Source organism: Labrus mixtus, chromosome 7 (genome assembly GCF_963584025.1).
Source record: "Labrus mixtus chromosome 7, fLabMix1.1, whole genome shotgun sequence".
NCBI lineage: Eukaryota > Metazoa > Chordata > Actinopteri > Labriformes > Labridae > Labrus > Labrus mixtus.
This window is the reverse complement of record NC_083618.1, coordinates 20,670,970-20,691,429: the sequence shown is the minus strand read 5'-3', so window position 1 is coordinate 20,691,429 and position 20,460 is coordinate 20,670,970. Positions and strand designations below refer to the sequence as shown.

The window sequence follows — 20,460 nt, the reverse complement described above, 5'->3', positions numbered from 1 at the left end:
TATGCATATATACGACAGCACCCATGACTCACAGAGAGGGTTCATTCATGAAATCATTGATCAAACAATTTAGAGCACATTTACTTTTCGTCCACTTCTATTTCCCAGTAATGTTGCTGCATAACATTAATATTGATCAATAAAGTCACAGTTTACACAGATGTATACATATAGCATGTGATTCACAGTGAATTTTTTTTTCAAACAAGGACACGATAGGTCCTCCTGTGTTTATGCCAAAAAAAACAAAAACACCCAAATTGCTGGGGTCATTGCCATTCTGGGACTGAGATAAGCCACACCCCTTAAAATGCATAACATGTTTCCTTTATAAAGAAAACAGATGAGTAATAAGAACCCCGCCCCCCATACAGATCTTTTTTTTTTTTCTGCAGTAACTGTATGTGACTTCTGGGTCTTTTGGAGCCTGCCTCAAGTGGACACTCAAGGAACTGTCGTTTTTTGGCACAAAAGCATTGGATTCATTTTTCAACTCCAGAGGTTGCTGTTTTGGTTTTTTACATTATTCCCATGATCCACAAAACTCAAAATTAGTCTGAAATATAGGAAAAAAGTAGTTCACGTAAAATATTTGATTTAAGTGGCACATGTTTCTAGTTGGGGAGGGATTCTTTAAAAAGGCTTCACAATATAAGTAACATGACAACATATTTATCCAGCAAATTGCTCAGGTTTGTTTGAACGTTACTGAAAGTAAAACGTGTCATGAGACAAGAAGCTACCCAGCCATCCATGGTGTAAGCTTGATGATGACTAGACGATGATCTTTCTTTACCCAGAACCACAAATAAGCGACAAACGCAAACGTATCCCTGACAGCAGAGTAGCAGTCTGAGTTTTTCCCAGAAAAAGTTGAATGGATTGGTGGGAGAATAATTGAAAAGGACAGCTTGAATGAGAGGAGAAAGAGTTATCCTCACGTTGATGGAGTCTGTTTTATCCACTTGTCAGGGTCCCTCTTCCTCACAGTACTTCAGAGCCTAAATAAAAAGCTTAAAAAAACATGTTGAAGCTTATTGATTTGTGCCCATGGAACAAAGAGAAAAGTAAGCACACGAAACTGTGCACCCTCACAACACTGAAGAGTCGTCTTTGTTAGTGGTTTGGACGCCATATTGACAGGAACACGTTCGGCTATGTTAGCCCAATAAATTGTTGTTGACAGTGCCCTCTAGAGATGTGCGATGGCGCATTAGCACTGCAGACCTTAACCAAGGAAGCATCCTCTCTCCTCTGCGTCCTGCAGTGAGAGAGAGTCTCCGGCACTGCAGCTACATGCATTCTTAAGAGTCTGACTTTTATATTCCTGACACTTTTTCCTTTTCACACTGTTGTCTTTTGAGGACAAGCTTGTTCAACTTATTATTCAGCTGGGTGTTGTCGCACTGCATGACAAAGTTTCTGATAATGAGCAGAGTGTATGGTCCACTGAATCGCTTCCTGCCAGAAAAGTGCTTTCCCGGGGTACCTGTAGAGGTAAAAAAGCCTTACTGGGTCACCGCTGCTGAGATCAATACAAGTTTACAGCCTTGATATATTGAGTCGGCTTTGCTGAAAATGGGAAAGCAATGGCTTTATTCAACTGAATTCATATTTTTTGGGAGAATGGATTTGGCATGCTGGTGGCTGTCTTCCTGAATAACTTATTGCCCCGACTTTGAAAGAGAACCCTGAGGACCATTTCACAAAAGGTTTATAGTGCTGCAAACATCATTTCAGAGCAAAAGAGAGCACCGGACCGGGCTAGCCTTGCTAAGGTGATGCTGATTAAAATGACATCGCCTCAAGCTCCTGTCAAAGTTTGGGGAGTCTTGACAATACTTGAACTCTTCTTCAGAAAGGTGACCACAATGACAGAAAGTACAAAATGTAACTCCCTTTAAAGTCTTCATTCATCTCTCATTCCGGCTTCAGTGCTATTAGAATTGGAATTTGTATTAAATGTCATTATTTGAGAATACATTGGTGGGATGAGTTTAATGGAGTGACATTTAAATTATGCCCAACATGTACTTCAAAAGGACTTCCTGATTTGAGTGAAATTACGAACAAACTCATAGTGGGAGTCATTCATTCATGGCCAATTTCCCTCAGTATTAGATCATAAAAGTGTCATTCAAACAAGTAAAGTAGTTACTCAATGTTTGCCTGAATCCTGTCTGCCACTTGCTGGACCAAATCCCACTTTGTCCACTTCGATTGAGCTGCTCTGTGGCCACATGTGTCAAATTATGACGCTCTCAAGTACATCTCATGTGTCATGTCTGGTTGTTGCTTGGACATTGTGAGGTCACCCCTTGGTTTCTGAGGAGACATTTTGAAGCCCAACGTTGGCTGTTGCCATTGCTGCTATTTCACACTAACTTTCAATGAATCTTTTAAGAGACAAAGAGGGTGGAACTGAGATCGGCCTTAAGCCTCCCAGCAAACAGCTACAACCCCTCCTGTCAGTCAACTCAGTAATGCCACATTTATTCACATTTTGCATGCCTTCTTGTAGTCAAAATGAATTCTAATCAAAATTGAGGTGTTACCAAAAAAAAAACATTTTGATATGGTGCTTAATTTGGAATCCTGCATTCTGCATCTTTGTCCGTCACCAGAAGATGCTGCTTGATATAAACCCAACCCTTAATCTTTTTTTACTTGATTCTCTTCTTCTGGTATGGACAATGTAACGGAACTACTTTTCTGTTACATTAAAGGTTTTATATGCCCGGCGATGTAAACAAACTGAAGATAGGACTCGAAAAACTCGGAAAGCATCACAGACAAGTGGGACTCGGGTGTTACACCCATTGTAGACAGTCATGACTCACAGAGTTATTTTCAGAGGATATACTTGATTTCTATTACATATAAGTGTGAGAAATCCGATATAAAGCCTTTAAACATTTATTGATAATGGTTGAGCGTCCAGAAGTCATAAAATGCAAAAATGTTTGTGATTAAGAACTGTTAAAAGTCTAACCAAACGTTGCTCATTGACTAAAGACAACTTGACGACTTTAGTTCGACAGTGTAACCTTACGATGCACATGTCCTATTGCTAATCTGACTGTAGATTCCTGCACACACCAAACTGACAATATACAGTTGTACCAAGATAATCACATTTTGAAGCTCAGGGCGTCTGAACAAGCTGTCGTATATGGAGAGCGTGTTGGCCTTTCAGTCCACTTAAAGGAAGTGTTAAAAGCTGTTACTTCATCTTGAGTTCAATCCTCCCTGATACTTGAGTCCACACTTGTCTGCGTGATAGATGACCCTTCACCAGATAACTGATTGCAGCCAATTTGGAGCAGAACAGTGCCTTTAACCTGTCTGATCAGGCCCGTTACACGGCTACAGATCAAACAAGTCTTTATGCTTTTTAATGTTGTTCAGACACAATATATTTGATACATTGATGAATCTCCCCTGCTTTGAGTTGTATACATGGTCTATTGCTGCCTTCACGTGCTCCTCGGAAATATCATACTTTCTAGTTTTGCAGTCGTAATGGCGCCATCAACGTATTCATTTGCCTTTGCTCATGTTTAAATACCAAAAGCAAGTACTAAGGAGCTCCGTTGTGCTCCTGTAGCAGGATGAAGACCATAGAATGCCCATCAGGTATGCAGTTGATGTTTTCATTCATTTATAAACTTAAAAAAACATGAAATACATTTGCTAAGCTATTTCTGAATACACCTTTATAAGTGCTGTATATGTTTGAGTTCAAAGACGTTTTTCTTTCAAAATTGAGTTGATCCCTTTTCCTCAGATGTGTAAAATCAGGTAAAACGACAAAAACAAAATCATAATTATAATTCTTATCACGAAACAGGTTGACATGACATTTGCCCTCTGTTCTGATTTGTTTTCCGTTTTCATTTGAGACTGTATAGTATTCTGGAGCATAAGGAGCTTTGAAATCTCCCCCCACCCCCATCCTTTATTTTTTTTTACAAGGAAACAAAAATCCAACAGAAATAAATCGGCTTAATGGACAGAATTAGAGTGGTCTGAATCCAGGGTGGGATTAAGGAAAATTGTGTGAAATAAAAGAGCGAGTGATCAGGAATGACTGTGCGTCTGTCTGGAGGGCGGGAGGAGAGAGAGAGAGAGAGGGAGAGAGAGAGAGAGAGAGAGAGAGGGAGAGAGAAAGAGAGAGAGGGAGAGGAACACATTTTCATCCAAAGCTCCGTTTTTTTTTCAGAGCCTATCTGTGTTGTGCTCTCTCCGCAGCTCCTATTGTTTAAACTGGCAGGGGAAAAAATAACACTCCGCGTTTTCTTCTTCTGAAATCGCAGCCTGAGAGTCTTTTTTTTTTTAAATTTTTTGTTGTGATCTGATGCACGATTCTCGCCGCTCTGAATGCCGTATTCATTGTCAACTTCTCCGATTTCCCCACTCAGACTTGAGCTGCATCATGAATAGTTTGGGGGCACCTTTCAATCGCATACCTCTGGAATGGCGGGGATTACACAGCCGAGACCCGGAGAGCATGTAAACGCAAATGGAGTTTGGGATTTATTACAAAATATGGGAAAGATGACCGTCTTCTCGCTGTGCTTGCTCTTGTGCGCGGATCTACTGGATTTAGCCGTGGGTAAGTCTGACCCCCTCATCATATCTTTTTCTACGCACACTGACACACTCTCGCAGCATCTCCTGCTCAATGCGTGGACTCTAACAATAGCCTAAATGTCAAATAAAAGAGTGGTGCATGTGCGACAGCGAGACACTAAATGGTAATTAAACAGGACATCCGGATGGAGGCGAAATGTGGCACGCTCGCCTCATGCCAACTTTCCCCCCTCCGTGAAGTCGCGGAGGAGAAAAATCAAAGAATAATGGTCGGATTGAGTTCAGGCTGCACAATGCGTGATGTCTACGTGCTCAGAGGACATGCAAAAAGATGGGTAGCAGGAGGCCTAGTTATGCACTAAGTCTTAATTCCTCTGCATGACGAGCAACACGCATGGCAGCACCGTTACTTCTGCAACTAAACCAAGCCGAAGCGCACAGCTCTGCGTTCTGCTCAAATTGGGGGTTTCAGCTCATATTGCGCCTGGACTCAACAGATATTAAAGTTGTCGCCTTGAGAGGCATTAAAGTGCGTCTTCCCGTCTATGCAGATGTGTGATTTCAGCGCGAGCTGCTCTGCACAGCGGTGGCATCGGTGTCGCGTGTTTTTTCTCTCAATGCTGCGTTGACGTGTTGAGCTGTTGGAGGATGAAAACACCACTCTGATCTGTTGTAATGAATTCCGATTTCAAATTAGATCTACCCTGTAAACATATTCTGCTGCCTTCTGCAGGATCGTCTTCTCTTGAGCGCTTTAGATTGGGGATGTTTTACTGCAATTTAGAGGAAGACAGTATGACCGAACCTTCGCAACAGATAAGGACCTGGCTGCAGTGATTTAAGCATGTTCCTTTGCTGTGTTGATCTTGCATGCCTTCACTTATGGTCCCTGTTTCAGTTCGTTCTGCAGAGCCGTGCGTTTTTTTCGTCATGGTGTCATACATCAAAAAGCTTGCATTGCATTGCAAGCCTGCACTGCAAGCACTTGATTCCCTCACTGAGAAATAGCCTATAGAAAAAGTATGTGCAGCTTCTTCTCATTCTGCCGGAGTTCAGCTCACACTGCCTGCACTGGTGGGAACATTGTGCTTGTTTGAAGGACTTCAGAGGGAGAGCTGACTCCTGGCTGTAACATCAGAGCAGCATGTCTCACAAACTAACCTGTTAACCCGGGCTCTTAGCCCGGGATTCTGTTGTTTTGAAGTGCTTTTGACCTTCCCTGACCCACATAGGAAATCATTATGTCATGTTGTGCTTAACATAATGTTAAGGGATGAAATGCCTCAGGGTCTGCTCCTGCTCAGAGGAAGCAGAGCTGCACACAAGCCCTGCACTGTGTAAAGTATTCCGGACTTCAATAATGCAATCCTGCTCATTTGAGATGTTCACGTTCACGTTTACTTTGCTTCATCACATTGATTGTACAGTCGAGTGAGATTTTTCACGCAGGTGTTACCATTGATCGCCCATGGTAAACACACAATGATAGGTGGAAGTGAGCAGATCAATGGGCAGTATTGGAGTTGGGCTGCTTGGTTGTTGTTGTTGTCACTACTGTTTCAACAAATAGATCGAAGCTGTGGATACTTGATGCACCTTTATTGTCAGTTTTTTCGTTAGAAGTTGTATTCATTTTAAAACCTGATGTATCACATTGGGCCCCATATAAGGTGTGTGTGTGTGTGTGTGTGTGTGTGTGTGTGTGTGTGTGTGTGTGTGTGTGTGTGTGTGTGTGTGTGTGTGTGTGTGTGTGTGTGTGTGTGTGTGTGTGTGTGTGTGTGTGTGTGTGTGTGTGTGTGTGTGTGTGTGTGTGTGTGTGTGTGTGTGTGTGTGTGTGTGTGTGTGTGTGTGTGTGTGTGTGTGTGTGTGTGTGTGTGTGTGTGTGTGTGTGTGTGTGTGTGTGTGTGTGTATTAACAAGATCAAGGTTTCCTTACTTCACTCTGTGCAGCTGTGTCTTAAAGTAGATTTTATCCCCCATAGACGGAGCGAAAGAGTGCCTCTGGTCAGTGATTCAACTCTCATATCATCCTTGAACTTTCATACTTTTATATTTTTCTCTAACAAACTTTCCTGTCAGCAAAAAAAAAAAGAAATGCTAGAAATGATACACAGAGTATTGCATTTTGGGGGGAAAAAAAAATCAAGTTACTAACAGAAGTGACGTGCATATCTTGTGTTGTCTCAGTCAGCGATATATGTTCCTTTTTTTTTTTTTTGAAAAATGTAATGAGAACAGAATTAATGTTTGGCTGTAGCCCATGTCACACAGTCACAGGCTACATCTCCACTGGCTGGAGTTTCTGCAGGAGTTACATTTATCGCATATGTTTATATATATGCATGCACATTTATTTACTACTGTGCATGCACACATTAGGCCATGAATAAGTGCATCTCCCCAGACATTCAATGTCTTATAGTCTTTAGCTTATCACACATTCAAATGATAGGGTTCTGCTTGAGTGGTTACATAGTCCGAAATTGTTCTCCTGCAAGGCGTTGGCACAGTTTCATGTCCATGTTCACAGCATGTAGCTGCGTCTTCCGCCTCCAGTGCTCCTGTTAACATTCTATTATTGACTTTTGCAACATTAGTGCAGACACCCCATTAGAAGAATAGATCTCTCTACAGGGCTCCTCCTTTAAGTCAGCGTGCATACAGGAATCAGATCCAGTCCAAGTTGAGCAGCATTGGCTCCTGAGTTGACAAGATTATCTCGTACTCTGAGCTGCAGACACAACACTGTAATGAAAAAAAAAATCCTTCCTGTTGGTTAAAGAAATGTTTCACCATTTCTACTTTAGTTGTCAGAGTTTAATGAATGGGTTGACACATAATCCCATACGTCAGGTAAATGTAAAACTAACAGAAAGACAGAAGTCTGGATTATTTTGGCATAGAGACTGGAAGCAGGTAGAACAGCTGCCCTGGCTTTGTCTGCCTGTAACAAAATCTGTCCATATGCACTCCTGGTAATGTCAAGAGACTTTCAGGAGGACAGCCGCGGAAATCCTCCTGATCTGGTTGCTCACACATGCACCTCACAGCAGGGGACTATCCCAGTAGGAGGAGAGGAGGGACAGGAGTATTCTAAGGCAAGACATAACGTTAAAAAGAATAACGCGGAAGTGGTGGACAAAGCAATAGAGTCCGCTATAGAGCGCTATTATGAGAATATTTTTCTTTATATCAATGTGTAGTTTGATAGACTCACAATATCAAGAGAAGAGCAGAGAAGAACATACTGGAGAAAAGAAAACATAATGCAGCAGTTTAATTTTGTGCAGGGGTCGTTCCGGTTGCGTGCATACACTCTATGGTCGAACAGCGATCGTAGGTAATAAATGTCACCCACGCCTCCCACTCAGTCGATGTGAATTCTCCTGATAATATCCCTGCTGCATCCTTACATCAGCTCACTCAGACTATAGGGGCCAGACTTATACCAGGGGGGCTGGCAGGAGAAACTCTGGATGAAGTTCAAGTGAAAGATTTGGCTCTTTGCGTTCACACTTGCAGCTCATCCTGAAAACGTCAGGAGTTTTCAGGAGTTTTGTGCAAGTGTGAAAGCCCTTTTTATGTGTTTCCGAAGCCCAGTATTCAAAATGACTATTTTTTTGTAAAACAAATTACATGTTTGAAAAGTTGTGGGGTTTTGCTTACATCCATTACATATTTCGAAGGTGAAAGAACAACCTCTGGGAATTGTGCTGGTTACCTTGGCAACCTTGTTAAGACTAAATTAACCAGAAAACAGTTTGTAACCAATAAATAACTTAACAATAACACTCCTGAAAACTACACATCTTGATTGTCTTGACTATGTTTTTTCCTTAATTGATTAAATCACATATACATGAATCTTTTGTTAAGCTGCAGTTTTGCTGGTTTTCCTTTCATGATGCCTCAGGCAGTGCCAGATGAGCTAAAGCTGTTTTTTAACTGTTTACATTTCCCAGTACTTGGAACCATTGCTTTAATACAGGGGAGCACCATGCAGGTCAAAGCAAGGGTGGAAGTACTTTAACTTTGCTTTAGTGTGTCACATAGAGTAAGATAAAATATGTTCTTTATTGAGCTGGATGTTTTTGCAGTGGTTCAATGCAGCTGTAGATCTTGGACTGTTTTCAAAAATGAGCTTCAAAGGATACTTAAAAACAAGTAGTTACAACTGGTGTGTTTTTTGGTAACTAGTATAAAGTCACTGTGGATGGAACTTTTGGTCTTCTAGGTGGTTTCATATTAGGGACCCGGGCCCAGATCTGAGTACACTTGACCCCAAAGTCTGGTTCATTTGATCAGTGTGAACACAAACACACTGTACTCGTACTGTACTCGGGCACCATGCTTGAGTCCGCTTGGCAAGGTGGTCTCAGGCACGATTCATGTGTACTCCAGTATGCTCTGCAGGAGATGTGAACGCAACCGTGCTCCAACAAGGAAGTGGGCCGCTATATGACGTCATTCTAAAAGGCTTCAGTTGCTTCAAAAACCACCGTATCCATGCAGACCAGCAGGGGAGAGGGGAGGCGGAGCAATCTGGCCTGATGTGAAAACGCCCTAATTCTAAAGTTCCTAAAGTTCTTGCTCCTAAAGTATAGTGAGACGTGTGTGAGGAAGTGATCTATTGGTCCTGCTTCGTTTAGAATAACCAATCATGAATTCTGCTCCGAGTTCACTTGCTGCTGTTTAAGACACAGTTTATAGGTCACTGTTAAGTTTTGATTTATGACTTCCTGTAAGGCAGACAATAATGCTCCCAACACCATAGAATTAAATTGGCAAAATAGTGTTTTTCTTTCTTGGGTTCCTATAGAAGGACCAGGCTGCTTTTCTGTGCAGGCACTGATGTGATTTTGGTGGATTTCAGGGGTTCAGGTTTTGCTTATAAATGATTTTTTTTTAGACTAGCTCAACCACATTTTTTTCTCCTTAAAAAAATCCTGCTTCAAGTTAAAACCCTTAATAAGTTGTAACAAGTTGATATCACTGTCTGTTTTACAACTGCAATTTGGGGAAGAAGAGATTTTCTTCCCAGGAAACGTCAGATATTCTTCAAAAGATAAAGACGTGCGGATAGAAGTCTTAAGAAGTTGTATTAAGATTATATTAAATCACAGCTTTTTGATGCTTATTCTCCTGCTAAAGAGACGTTGGCATGCAATCACATTCATCCTCTGGACAAGATTTTTCTCTCAGATCAGTGTTACCTGGAAATCAAAGTATCTCTAATGCTGTTTCTTTCTTCCCTTTTTTTTTTTTTTTGCCCAATCTGTGGAAGAAGTGTTTAACAATGTTTTTTTTTTTTTTTTAGATACAAATTTCTGCAGACTTCTAACTGAGAAAAATGCTTCTCTTGAACACTAAACGAGCACTATCCCTGCTTGTTTTCTCTCACAGCAAGTGACTACTTCCTGTCTGATTCAATCAATTACGTGTCTCTCCTCAGATGCTCATATCTTTCTTCCTCGTTTGAGTGTTTTCCCCTCTTAGTGTCGCAGTGAATGGAAGACAATACGGCTCAGTGTAAATGGTGAGCTTGGACTGCTTCATGTTCGAGTCTGAACAACTGCAGGTTGGTTCAAAGAGCAGAGCGCTCTGTTTTTTTTTTTTAAATGTGGATCAGGAAATGGGACAGTCAGGCTCCAGTGATTTGTTACCAGTACAACCTGGTTGGAGTATTACAGGGATAAAGGAGTCAAACAATCAACGGTCATGGACTAATGTTCTTAGGGTTTAAAGTCTAAAGGATACTGAGCATTATGGGACACAGATCTAAACAATCCCTCACAGGACGGCTGCGTCTGTTAGAGCCAAAAACTTAGCAAACATTTTAATTAATACTGCGACAGATTGTAGGCTGAAAAACTTGCCAATCGACCAATTCAAAATGGAAACGGACTTACTAGCTTTAAGTTTGAAACTGTCGTAGGTTCTAAAAGTAGTTTAAGTTGTTGTGTTTTATTAACACAACAATAAACGCTGTGGGTCAGTGGTAGAGTTGTCGTCTCTCAATTGGAAGGTCGGAGGTTTGATTTCCAGCTCCTGCGGCCACATGTCTGATGTGTCCTTGGGCACGACTCTTAACCCCAAGGTGCTCCCGCTGCTTTGTCGGCGGTGTATGAATGTGTATGAATGGGATTAGTTTGATGGACACTTTACATAGCAGCCTCTGCCATCAGTGTGTGAATGTGTAGATGTGACCTGTGGTGTAAAAAGCACTAGTTGGAGGACTAGATGCTTTTGTCACGTCTTACTGCTTTTCACTCTTTGATTTGGTTCTTTATGGTTTAATTGCTTTCATCGTTGTACGTCTATTGGCATTGGTACGTATCTTTTCATGTTTCTATGATATTTGGGTTCATTTGGTTGTTTCTGTCATTTTGTTGTTGGGCTCAATTTTTTTTCTTTTTTTCTTTCAGTATTGTTTGGTTTATTTTGTCTTTGGGTTTTTATTCTTTTGATGTACAGTATGTAATCTGTTTATTAAGCACAAGCTTCTCTCTGACCTTTTATTTTCCACCAAACATCTCATAAAACCTGGTTCTTCCACACAGCAGCACGGTCAGGTATGATGGTTGTTAGATTCAGGTTCGATGGTTTGTAGATTCAGGCGTGTTGGTTTGTAGATTGCGTATCTCAGCAGTGTTGACAGACCAAACAGGCAGTGGATTTCTGTTAAGATCACTCAGCCTTGTGTGTCCTGGTCTGTACTGGCTGCTGGCTGGTCCTGACTAAACAGGAAGTGAGTAAGAGTTTTTGGCTGAAAATGGGTTATGGTTATGCCACTATCTAACAATAACCAGGCTTTGCATCAGCACTGCCGCTCTCAGCAGTTATATAAACTGATTGCAGAGAGATTAGAAGCTCTCTTTATTGTTTCGTTTATTTTTTTTCCCTGGATGGTTGTTGTGACTTTTTCATACATTTTTAGGCATGAATTATTTTATCAGACCAGAGTTTATAATATGTTCTCCTTTTGGCGATAGGGTGAAAGAAAATATTAAACACTTGAGTAACTCAATTGTTTTCTTATAATGTGTGTTTATAAGTACATTCTTGGTATGCGCTAGGGCCAGACCGATATCGTCTTTTTGGGGCCGATTCAGATATGGATATTTGGGAGGAAATAAATCTGATATATCAGCCGTTATCTTTCTTAGATCTATCTTTGATCTGTAGAGATAGATAGATATATAAACACATTTATTGTGTTTATCTCTCAATAATGTTGTCAAACACATGTGGAAATGATATACAATGAAGACAAGATGGTTACTCAACCAGAAAGAAGCTGCACGTGTGTACATCTCCGCTTCACACTCATGTGAGTGATGATTCTTGTTGTAATCCATATAGCGCCCTCTGCTGGTGACAGCCAGGAAGAGAACTGCTAGTGTAAAACAATGAAAGTCAAAGGTAATGCTATTTGACTGGAGAATAAATTTGACTGGATATCTGCAATAAAAAGTTAGGCGATATCAATAGTTCCTGGATATGCTAATATCGGCTGGCCGATTAATCGGTCGGGCTCTAGTATGCACAGATTCTATATTATATCCATTTCATGTTGGGTTTAACCCCCTGATACGTCCACCCATACAGAAAGGAACAATTGCATTTTTCTGCGTTGCAGTATTACACTGCTAAATATTGAGCACAAGTAATAATTAAAATTGACATGGCTATGATTCACATTTAGACACTTCAATATCATCCAAGAAGAACTGAGACCAAATTACAGTCATTTTGATAGGAGGTGTGGTTAAATATCCCACTATATTCATTCAAAAGATATCTCCTTTGTCCTAACAGTGAGTCAAACGACGAGGAAAATATGAGGTTTATTTATTTCAGGAGCTTTCTTAATCCAAAAACTAGAAGAGTTCATCCCACATGGACTGAGTGACACATGCCACAGTGCTCTGAGTCTCTGGTTGAGGTCAAATTACTTTGCAATACCACACAAAGGTACAACATCGATTGGCTTCACTAAAGAATGAAAGAAAATCCAGAATCCCATACAGCTCTCATTGTAGATATCCTGTCCTGTGTGACTTCCTATTGTGTTCCTCAGTGATCACCTTCAATTAAAGTATAATTTTTGTTATGCTCCCCTTCAAATCTGGATCTTTTGTAACCTGAAATCCCATTTAATGGGATGAAAGAACCGTATTAAAACTTGAAACAGGTTGGTGACCCAGAAATTACAGCTTTTGTTGAAGGGCCTCAGTCAGCTTTGTGCATGTAGACCACTGTGCTAAAAAATGAGAAAGCTTTAACTGAGAAATCAAAATGACCTCACAAGGTCTTTGTGGTCTAATGTAGTCCCCGCAGGACCTCGCTGAAGAGTTGGGCTTTATTATCTGATTATTAAGTAAATGAGGTGTAACTCCTTCATGGCGAGAGCATCTCAGCTTTTCCAATGAGGCTCATTTTGGATTGAAACAAATTAATATTTCAAACCATTTATTTTGGTGAGATAATCTCTAGAGAGACTTCATTTGATTGGTTAACCCAAAAGTGGGAGTGCTTTGGAGGAATACTAAACAACACAGAGCTGTAGAGGACTTCTACCAACACATCTCCAGAATGAGATGGCTGGACAATTAACAAAGGAATCAGGTTTGTACTTAAAGGGTCACCCCAACCTGAAGGAAATGGGATAATTGGGGATAAATCTGTCTAGTGCAAGTGGCAACCTCCGGTGTTGAAAAATACAGCCAATGTGAAAGTGCAAAATCCTGCAGTTCCTCACATGTCCACTTGAGACTGGCTCCAAGAGCCCCGGAAGTCACATACATACCACATTTAAAAAAACATTTATAGCAGAAATTAACATGTTTACAGCCTGCATGGTTCAAAGTGTGATGAGTCATTGTTATCATGGACACATGGTGTACGTGGGCTGAATGTTTTAATAACAAATCTGTTTTGATTGTATGTGTTATCCATAGTAAGGCATGACCGATATGAGACTTTCAGGGTCGATACCGATATCGATGTTTGGGAGTGATAAAAATCTGATACAGATATATCGGCCGATATTTGTGATATCCTGAAGCACCAGAAATAAATTCCATTCTTCTCCACTGTTGTTTTGGTGAAAGTCTCAGAGATCTCCGAGGGTAAATAAGCTTTTAGATTTCGTGTCAACCTTCTTTTGTGAAAATATAATTGTGCTTCTTCACAGAGGACCTGAATAAACTTGTTATGCTATTATTTAACACAATTCTGACACTTGTGCTGCAATCTTTCCAACAGCAGGTCTGAAACACTTTTACACTTCTCAACCAAGCACACTTTGTGGCTTTCCACATTGAGGCACGGTTGTTGATCTTGAAAGAAATCCTGGCTTTTTAGTTTCTTCAAAGGCATCCATCCCGACAGCGTGACACCTGAAATGTCTGAGACAGTGATAAGCCACATATGAGAGAATAACATATTCTGAGCATTAGCATACATGCCAGCTCTCTGCTTTTCAGGTAAATGTGTGAAAGCAAATAATTTTTTGACATTAAACATGAGCTATAAAGCATGGCGTTTGCACTGAGGCAGTCAGTGGAAACCAATTTACATATTTTATTGACTGCGAGCATTTTTAGCCGTGGGGTTTTGCATCCAAGATGACTTGTCGCCTCGTAGATCGAGGCCCGAGGGGGTCGACCTCTGGGTGTACGTCTCCCACAGCGCAAATAATGCAACAGAATCTGTTTCCATCATGACAAATCTGTCCTCCCCCACTCCCACTGCAGCAGCTCTATGCATGGAAAGTGGATCACAGGAGAATCAAGGAAACTCTACAGCACTACACTTTGTCTATATGTTTGAAGTACATTTGTGTTCCCATGCTTGAAATGATCAAATGATCAAATCTGTGATTAGCACAGACAACTATGAGCCTGGGGCGAGGAAGTTCAAAAAGGAGTCTTACTTCCTTTTTTTTTTTTTTTTTACCCCGAAGTCCTTCATACGCAGATGTAGGCCGGCTTGCTGATGTATTTGGCTTGCGTGGGAGTTTGAAGCAACTTTGATTCCCTGTGCAGCTGGTGGTTTGCAGAGATAGGGAAGCAGAGCTGAGACGCTTTGCACAGAAAGGTCTCCCATGATGGGCTATATAGAGAAAGTACAACATTACTGTTTGTGATCTTAAGTTGGCATGCAGGGTCGTCAAATAGTGTCATTCTGCGTATTCTCCTACCAGCAATGTTATCTAAAAATTATTTGCATGGTTATATCATTTTGATACGAGAAGCTTCTCTTTCTCAAATTAGCATCCAGAGTAAGCAGGGATTTCTTGTCAAGCTTTATCAGCAAGTTTGATTGTATTCTCCCCTCACTGTTTCTTCATGCTAATGTGGATTATGCGATTTTGCTTATCGTGTTCAAACATGGCTGCTGAGTAATAACAATTGCTCCACCACTGTGTCCCCAACATTAGTGCCCTTATTAGACTTGGAGAAGGGCCTTGTAAAGCGCACATGACACTTATCTCTGCGTTCATGGGTCATCACAGGGGGCTTACGCTTGCAGGAGTAACACTGCTGTGCACAGATGATTTTTCATCCGCAGACATTGTGATTGTTGGCACTTTGCTTTTCCTTTTTAGCTAGCGATGGGTGTTTTTACCCAGCGAGTGGAATTATTCAACGTCACCATGACCTCTGTTTGTAAAGACCGAACACTGGCTGGCCTTGAGTGTTTCTCTTGTATCGTGCAGAACAAAAACATAAAGGAGTGTGGAAAGATCAGCATGATTGCATTTAGAATAGGGTTGGGACCAAAAACCGATTAAGCAGACTGGTGTGATACAGTTATCATATTGCTGTTGACAAATGTTGACATTTTAATCAAAAAATATGGTGTTCTAAACAGATTTCCCTGGCTCACTGTGGCCCTTATTACTGGATGTATGAGGGTAACGTGCACAGAAGTTAGTTGACCTAAGAAGACATTGAAAACAGGATATAAGAAGAAGAGGAAGACTGTAATAAAATGTCTGATAGCTAAAGGATTAAACATGATGAGAGGTGTAACTGGCACCAAATCTGTGAATAATTACATTAATCCTGCATTCTATTCTTTATTTCATCAGATATTATTTTGTTTCTTTATTTGATTGTTTGGTGATATATTAATTATTTGTGGATTGATTTAACATGATATTATTGTTATATATATATATATATATATATATATATCGTATCGACCACATCGTATCATATCTTATCATATTGTATTATACTGTATCATATTGCTGTAGTGTGAGTTAACCTGTGATTCTCACTCCTTAGCAACAGTAAAATAAAATGAAACTGAAGATACATTTGGAGATGAGAAAATAAGAGAATATTAAGTCCTACATCACGTATTGGGGACATTAAATTAATGTAGCAAGCCAAGACGGGGACAGTGGTCGCAAATTAGCCATGGCTAGAATCCTGAATGTATGGTATCTACTTTCTAAGCGATGTTCATTTCATAGTCCCCTTTAAATAAACTAATAATTTACAAAAAGCAGGCACTTCATAGTAATGGAGTATTAATAATGTTGGAGTATTGACAGCATCCTATTTTGTGAACAGCATATCTCAGAAACAATTGGAGAAATGTTCTCCAAATTTGCCAAACATGTGTACTTTCACTCAAAGATGAGCTGATATGACTCTGGTTGACAAAGGTCAAGGTCATTTAATTGCTTCCAGAACATATTTTGGAAAGAACTCAAGAATTCATTAATTTCTGTAACAATTGTCACCAGTTCTTTAGGATTAAATGTTGGTGGGATGATATTGTTTAACTAAATTCAAACTACTACTGTGATATAATGTCTTGATAAAACACTGATCTGGTCTTCATTCCCATCGTTTTCTTTTAGACTGGTTGTTTTTCTGTTTGGAGGGATTTATTAATTTAATATTTCCTATTTCCTAAAATGAAGCCATCATCTAGCGATTATAGGTCAATTTCCCCTCTACTAAAAATTCCATGCTCTGCAGAGAAACACTGAAAGACAGCAGGACATATTCTCTGGTATCATATCTCTCCTGTTAAAGAAAAAGGATGATATTTTGTTTGTAGCGTATTGTCTTCTTTCAGATATTTTGAATATGCATATAAATGCTTTGTTGATTTTGTGGAACTATGGCAGGATGTTCAATTTGCACGTGATATTATTTGATCTTTTTACATGCACTCTTACGAGAGATTTAACTCTCAGGCCTTCTTTTTCTTTTTTTACATACAAACAATAATTATTTGATATACTAGGCAAGGAGTCCTTTTCTTTCCATTTTAATTTGGAGCCCTCTGTAACACCTCCCTATAGTCTCAATATGTAGTGACTTTAAATACCCACACTCACTGCTTTGCCTCTTTATTTTCATTCCTCTCTTTTTTGTGTGTCTAAACCTATTCAAAGCCATCTCGCAGGCAGTGAATGCAGCATCGCAGAGGTTTAAAAAAAAAAAAAAAAAGTCCAGATTAGGCGTGAAAAAAAGGGAAGAGATGGGAGAGGGGGGGGGGGAGGTAGGGAAGGGGGGGGAGCTCTAATCTGCACATTGACGTCACTCTGGTTGGGGCTGTAGCTGTGCAGATGGGAGTAAAGGAGGATTGTGTGGGCTATGCATCTTATGACAACAGATTATTTCCTTTCATGTGAGCTGACTTCCTCCATATGAGCCCCAGAGAGAGAGAGAGAGAGAGAGAGAGAGACGACATCCCTACATTTTCTATCACCAACCAAAATCATGGAGACATCAATCTGCCAGCCACAGGAGCAGGTATCAGTGAAGTTCCACAGACGGAGCGGCTCTACGATAGCACATGTCTCTGTGTTCATCCTACAACATCTGTCATTTATGATAACATTTATCAGCGAAACCTTTGATCCACCGCAGAACTTGTCTTCAGAGTTGACAGAATTAATCTCCTGAACACGTGACATGAATTATACAATAACAGAGGCTGCACATGGATCACAGGCTGTGTTAGATGTGATTATTCGACCTCACTGTTTTTTTTTTTAACGATGAAGCTGATCATGATAATGTGAGATTGCTTCATATTCCCGGCTGATTACGATTACGTTTTTTTTTTTGCTGCCTGCTCCTCCACTCTGAATTTCTTATATAAAGCATAGATGATCTCATTTATTCCTGCCCAATAAATCTGTCAGCATTCATTTGACTCGGAGAGTGAGTGTGGATTATGGCTTTTTACCTGGTAACACGGCGATGCACTGCATGTTTCTCAGGAGGAAAATGCGGTCATGGAGCAGCTGTAATGACTTCTTACCGGTGATTTCTTGTAATATTGCTTTGCCAAATTGAATTTATAATCCCCCTCCCCCTCCATAAAAGCTGATGTTTCGAATGATCTGTCAACACGAACTGAGTCAACTTGCATTTTGTTGCACTCTTCAGTATTTCAGTTGAATCATTCTACCTTGAGAAATGCAGAAACAACAGCATTGTGAGACTTTAAACTCTACAAACAGAGTCCTAAAATTGACCCCTCATAGTTGATTTCACACAAGGTTTTTTCCGCCAGGAGCAGATCAATCCACAGATGTCTCAACCTCTCAAAAAAGAAAAGCAGTCAAACACTGAATAAAGCAGTTTTCATATAAATAAGGTTTTTTCAGACGCTCTTCGGGCAACAAAGGACGTCAGAAGTTGCTGCAAGCTAGTTTGTTTTCAGAGTTATAAGCTTGATATTAGGTGAGCATTCTAAAAAGTTCAACGTCCACAATGATTTAAACAGGTGTGAAGTTATCTGCAAATGTTCCTCCTATAAAACAAACAGTCCAGTTGATTGAAACTGTTGCTGGGTAATAGTGCTTTCATGATCAAAATAAAACTTTGTGTTCTCGAACACTCTTCAAGCGGACCAAGGACATCAGAGATGGTTGCTAGCTTGAATATTGTAAAGGCTTTTTTTTAGGATATCAGCCTGTTTTTAAGCCAGATTCCTTCAGTGTTAAATGTTTTACTTCTTTTTTATTGAGACCTGATTGTAACACACTTAGGATTAAAGCTGGTACTGTTTCATTAGGGCACCTGTTTTATTCAGAACAGCTGCCGCATGTACAAAGCATGTGTCGGCTGGTGCATTGGCTCTCAACTGGTTTAGCTTCAGGATCCTTCACTGACTCCTTCATGAAAAATCACAACCCAAATTGACGTTATTTTTTAACCAATCATTTGCAGTATTGACCTGAGACAGTAGATCAAATTTGACAGCAGAAAGAAACAGAACAAAAAAACGCTTCCTAGACTGTTTGACACTACTTTTCTCTCGAGACAAACATTTGCGACCAACTGAAAGCAGCTCCACGACCCACTTTTGGGTCCTGACTCACGAGAACCACTGCTCTGGGTGGGCATTTTCTCAATTTCTCACAGATGGACTGTGATGTATAGCTTAGTTTGTTAGCTTGATGCTTAACTGGCTAACATAATTCACATTGAGATAATTTTAATTTAGGAAACATTGTATTTGACTTAACATAATTAACATATAACAAACAACACCATATATGCACTTCTACTTAAAGGCATATTTATCCTAAACTCTGAGGCGACAAACTTGGGAAACTGCTGACTCATGCTAGTCTGGTCTTCTGCTCTGATCCCCCTTTATAAACAGTCTATGCTCTGATCCAGTGACACTGCATGACTCGCTCTTTATAGCTCTATTCTGACTGCCGTTTCAAGCCGCCATATTCACACCCCGGTGACGTTTCGCCTTCAATCTGAATATCTGGGAGGTGTAAGTGATTCCAGCTCTGTACCATCTTCAGAGGCAGTAACAGAGGCGGTACAGAGCATGCCGGTTTCATCTGAGCCAGCTCTGTGTGTGTCTATGTGGAGCAGACTGGGATACCAATATTAAGCCATTGCTGATATGTCTCCTCGACTTAAACTGACACACTCAGTGATTGAAAATGAAACCAGTGTCACATTGGGGCTGCAAACTTGATGCTAACATTAGCTCAGTTTAATTCTGTGATGACTTATGATCCAGACATTCATGACAACATTTTTTTTTTAAGTACATTTTTTTTAATTATTATTAAGTGCATGTAGCAAATTACATAAAACAGAACTGACAGTAACATGTCATTAATAACTGAAATATTGAATCCAGTTGCACACTGTTGATGAGTGTTTTAACACCGGGTCGACAGTCTCTAGCTGGAACGTGTGACTCATGCAGGCTGGTGTAGGAGTTAAAAAAAAAAGTCAGCAAAATACTCAAAATCTCTATTTAACTGAGAGAAATCCGAGTCTGGTGCAGACCTAGAATCTACCTGCAGTATTAAAGCACTGTAAATAATGTAATGTCCTGGTGAGATTCAGGCCTCTCCTTATTGTAATGTCTTGAAGAAAGCGAGAACTTTCCAAGCTGTTTACACTTAAAAACTCTGGTGCAAAACCTTTACTCAGTTATCTTTGAACTGCACTGCACTAATGTAGAAGGTTATCTGCCCATCAATATTGTCTTGAAGGCATTTGCTTCTAAGTTGAACTCTCCAAAAGCCCTGGTAAGTTGATTTTCTTTCAGCTTAAATGCTTTCTAACTGAAAGGTGGAGCAACTAGTTTGTCAAACCTCGAGGCCATTTCCTTGCTTTGGCGTGTCTGCTGCTAAGAGGATATGAGCCTGTGCTTCTTTTACTGTTTAGCCTCAGCATTAGCCAGCACAAGCTTCACAATTTGTTCCTCTGCCCAAAGGTTTCGCATTCATGGATCCACTCTTAAAAGCAACTTTTACTGCATATTAGTATACCCTCCTGAAGTTGTTTGATTGTGACCCCATATGCAAAAAAAAAAAACCTGCCTGAACAGTGGCCTTATGGCTCAG

General features: G+C 40.3%; 1 protein-coding gene across 2 annotated transcripts in view; it reads left to right on the top strand.

Moving 5' to 3' along the window:
• The first annotated feature begins 4,177 nt into the window (after positions 1-4,177).
• igsf21a (immunoglobin superfamily, member 21a) overlaps positions 4,178-20,460 on the top strand; it is a 247,871-nt gene continuing 231,588 nt past the window's right edge. For both annotated transcript variants that reach the window (XM_061041183.1, XM_061041182.1), the window contains exon 1: positions 4,178-4,615. In XM_061041183.1, the coding sequence (XP_060897166.1) occupies positions 4,477-4,615 (139 nt within the window). In that variant the 5' untranslated portion in view covers positions 4,178-4,476. The remainder of the gene's footprint in view (positions 4,616-20,460) is intronic.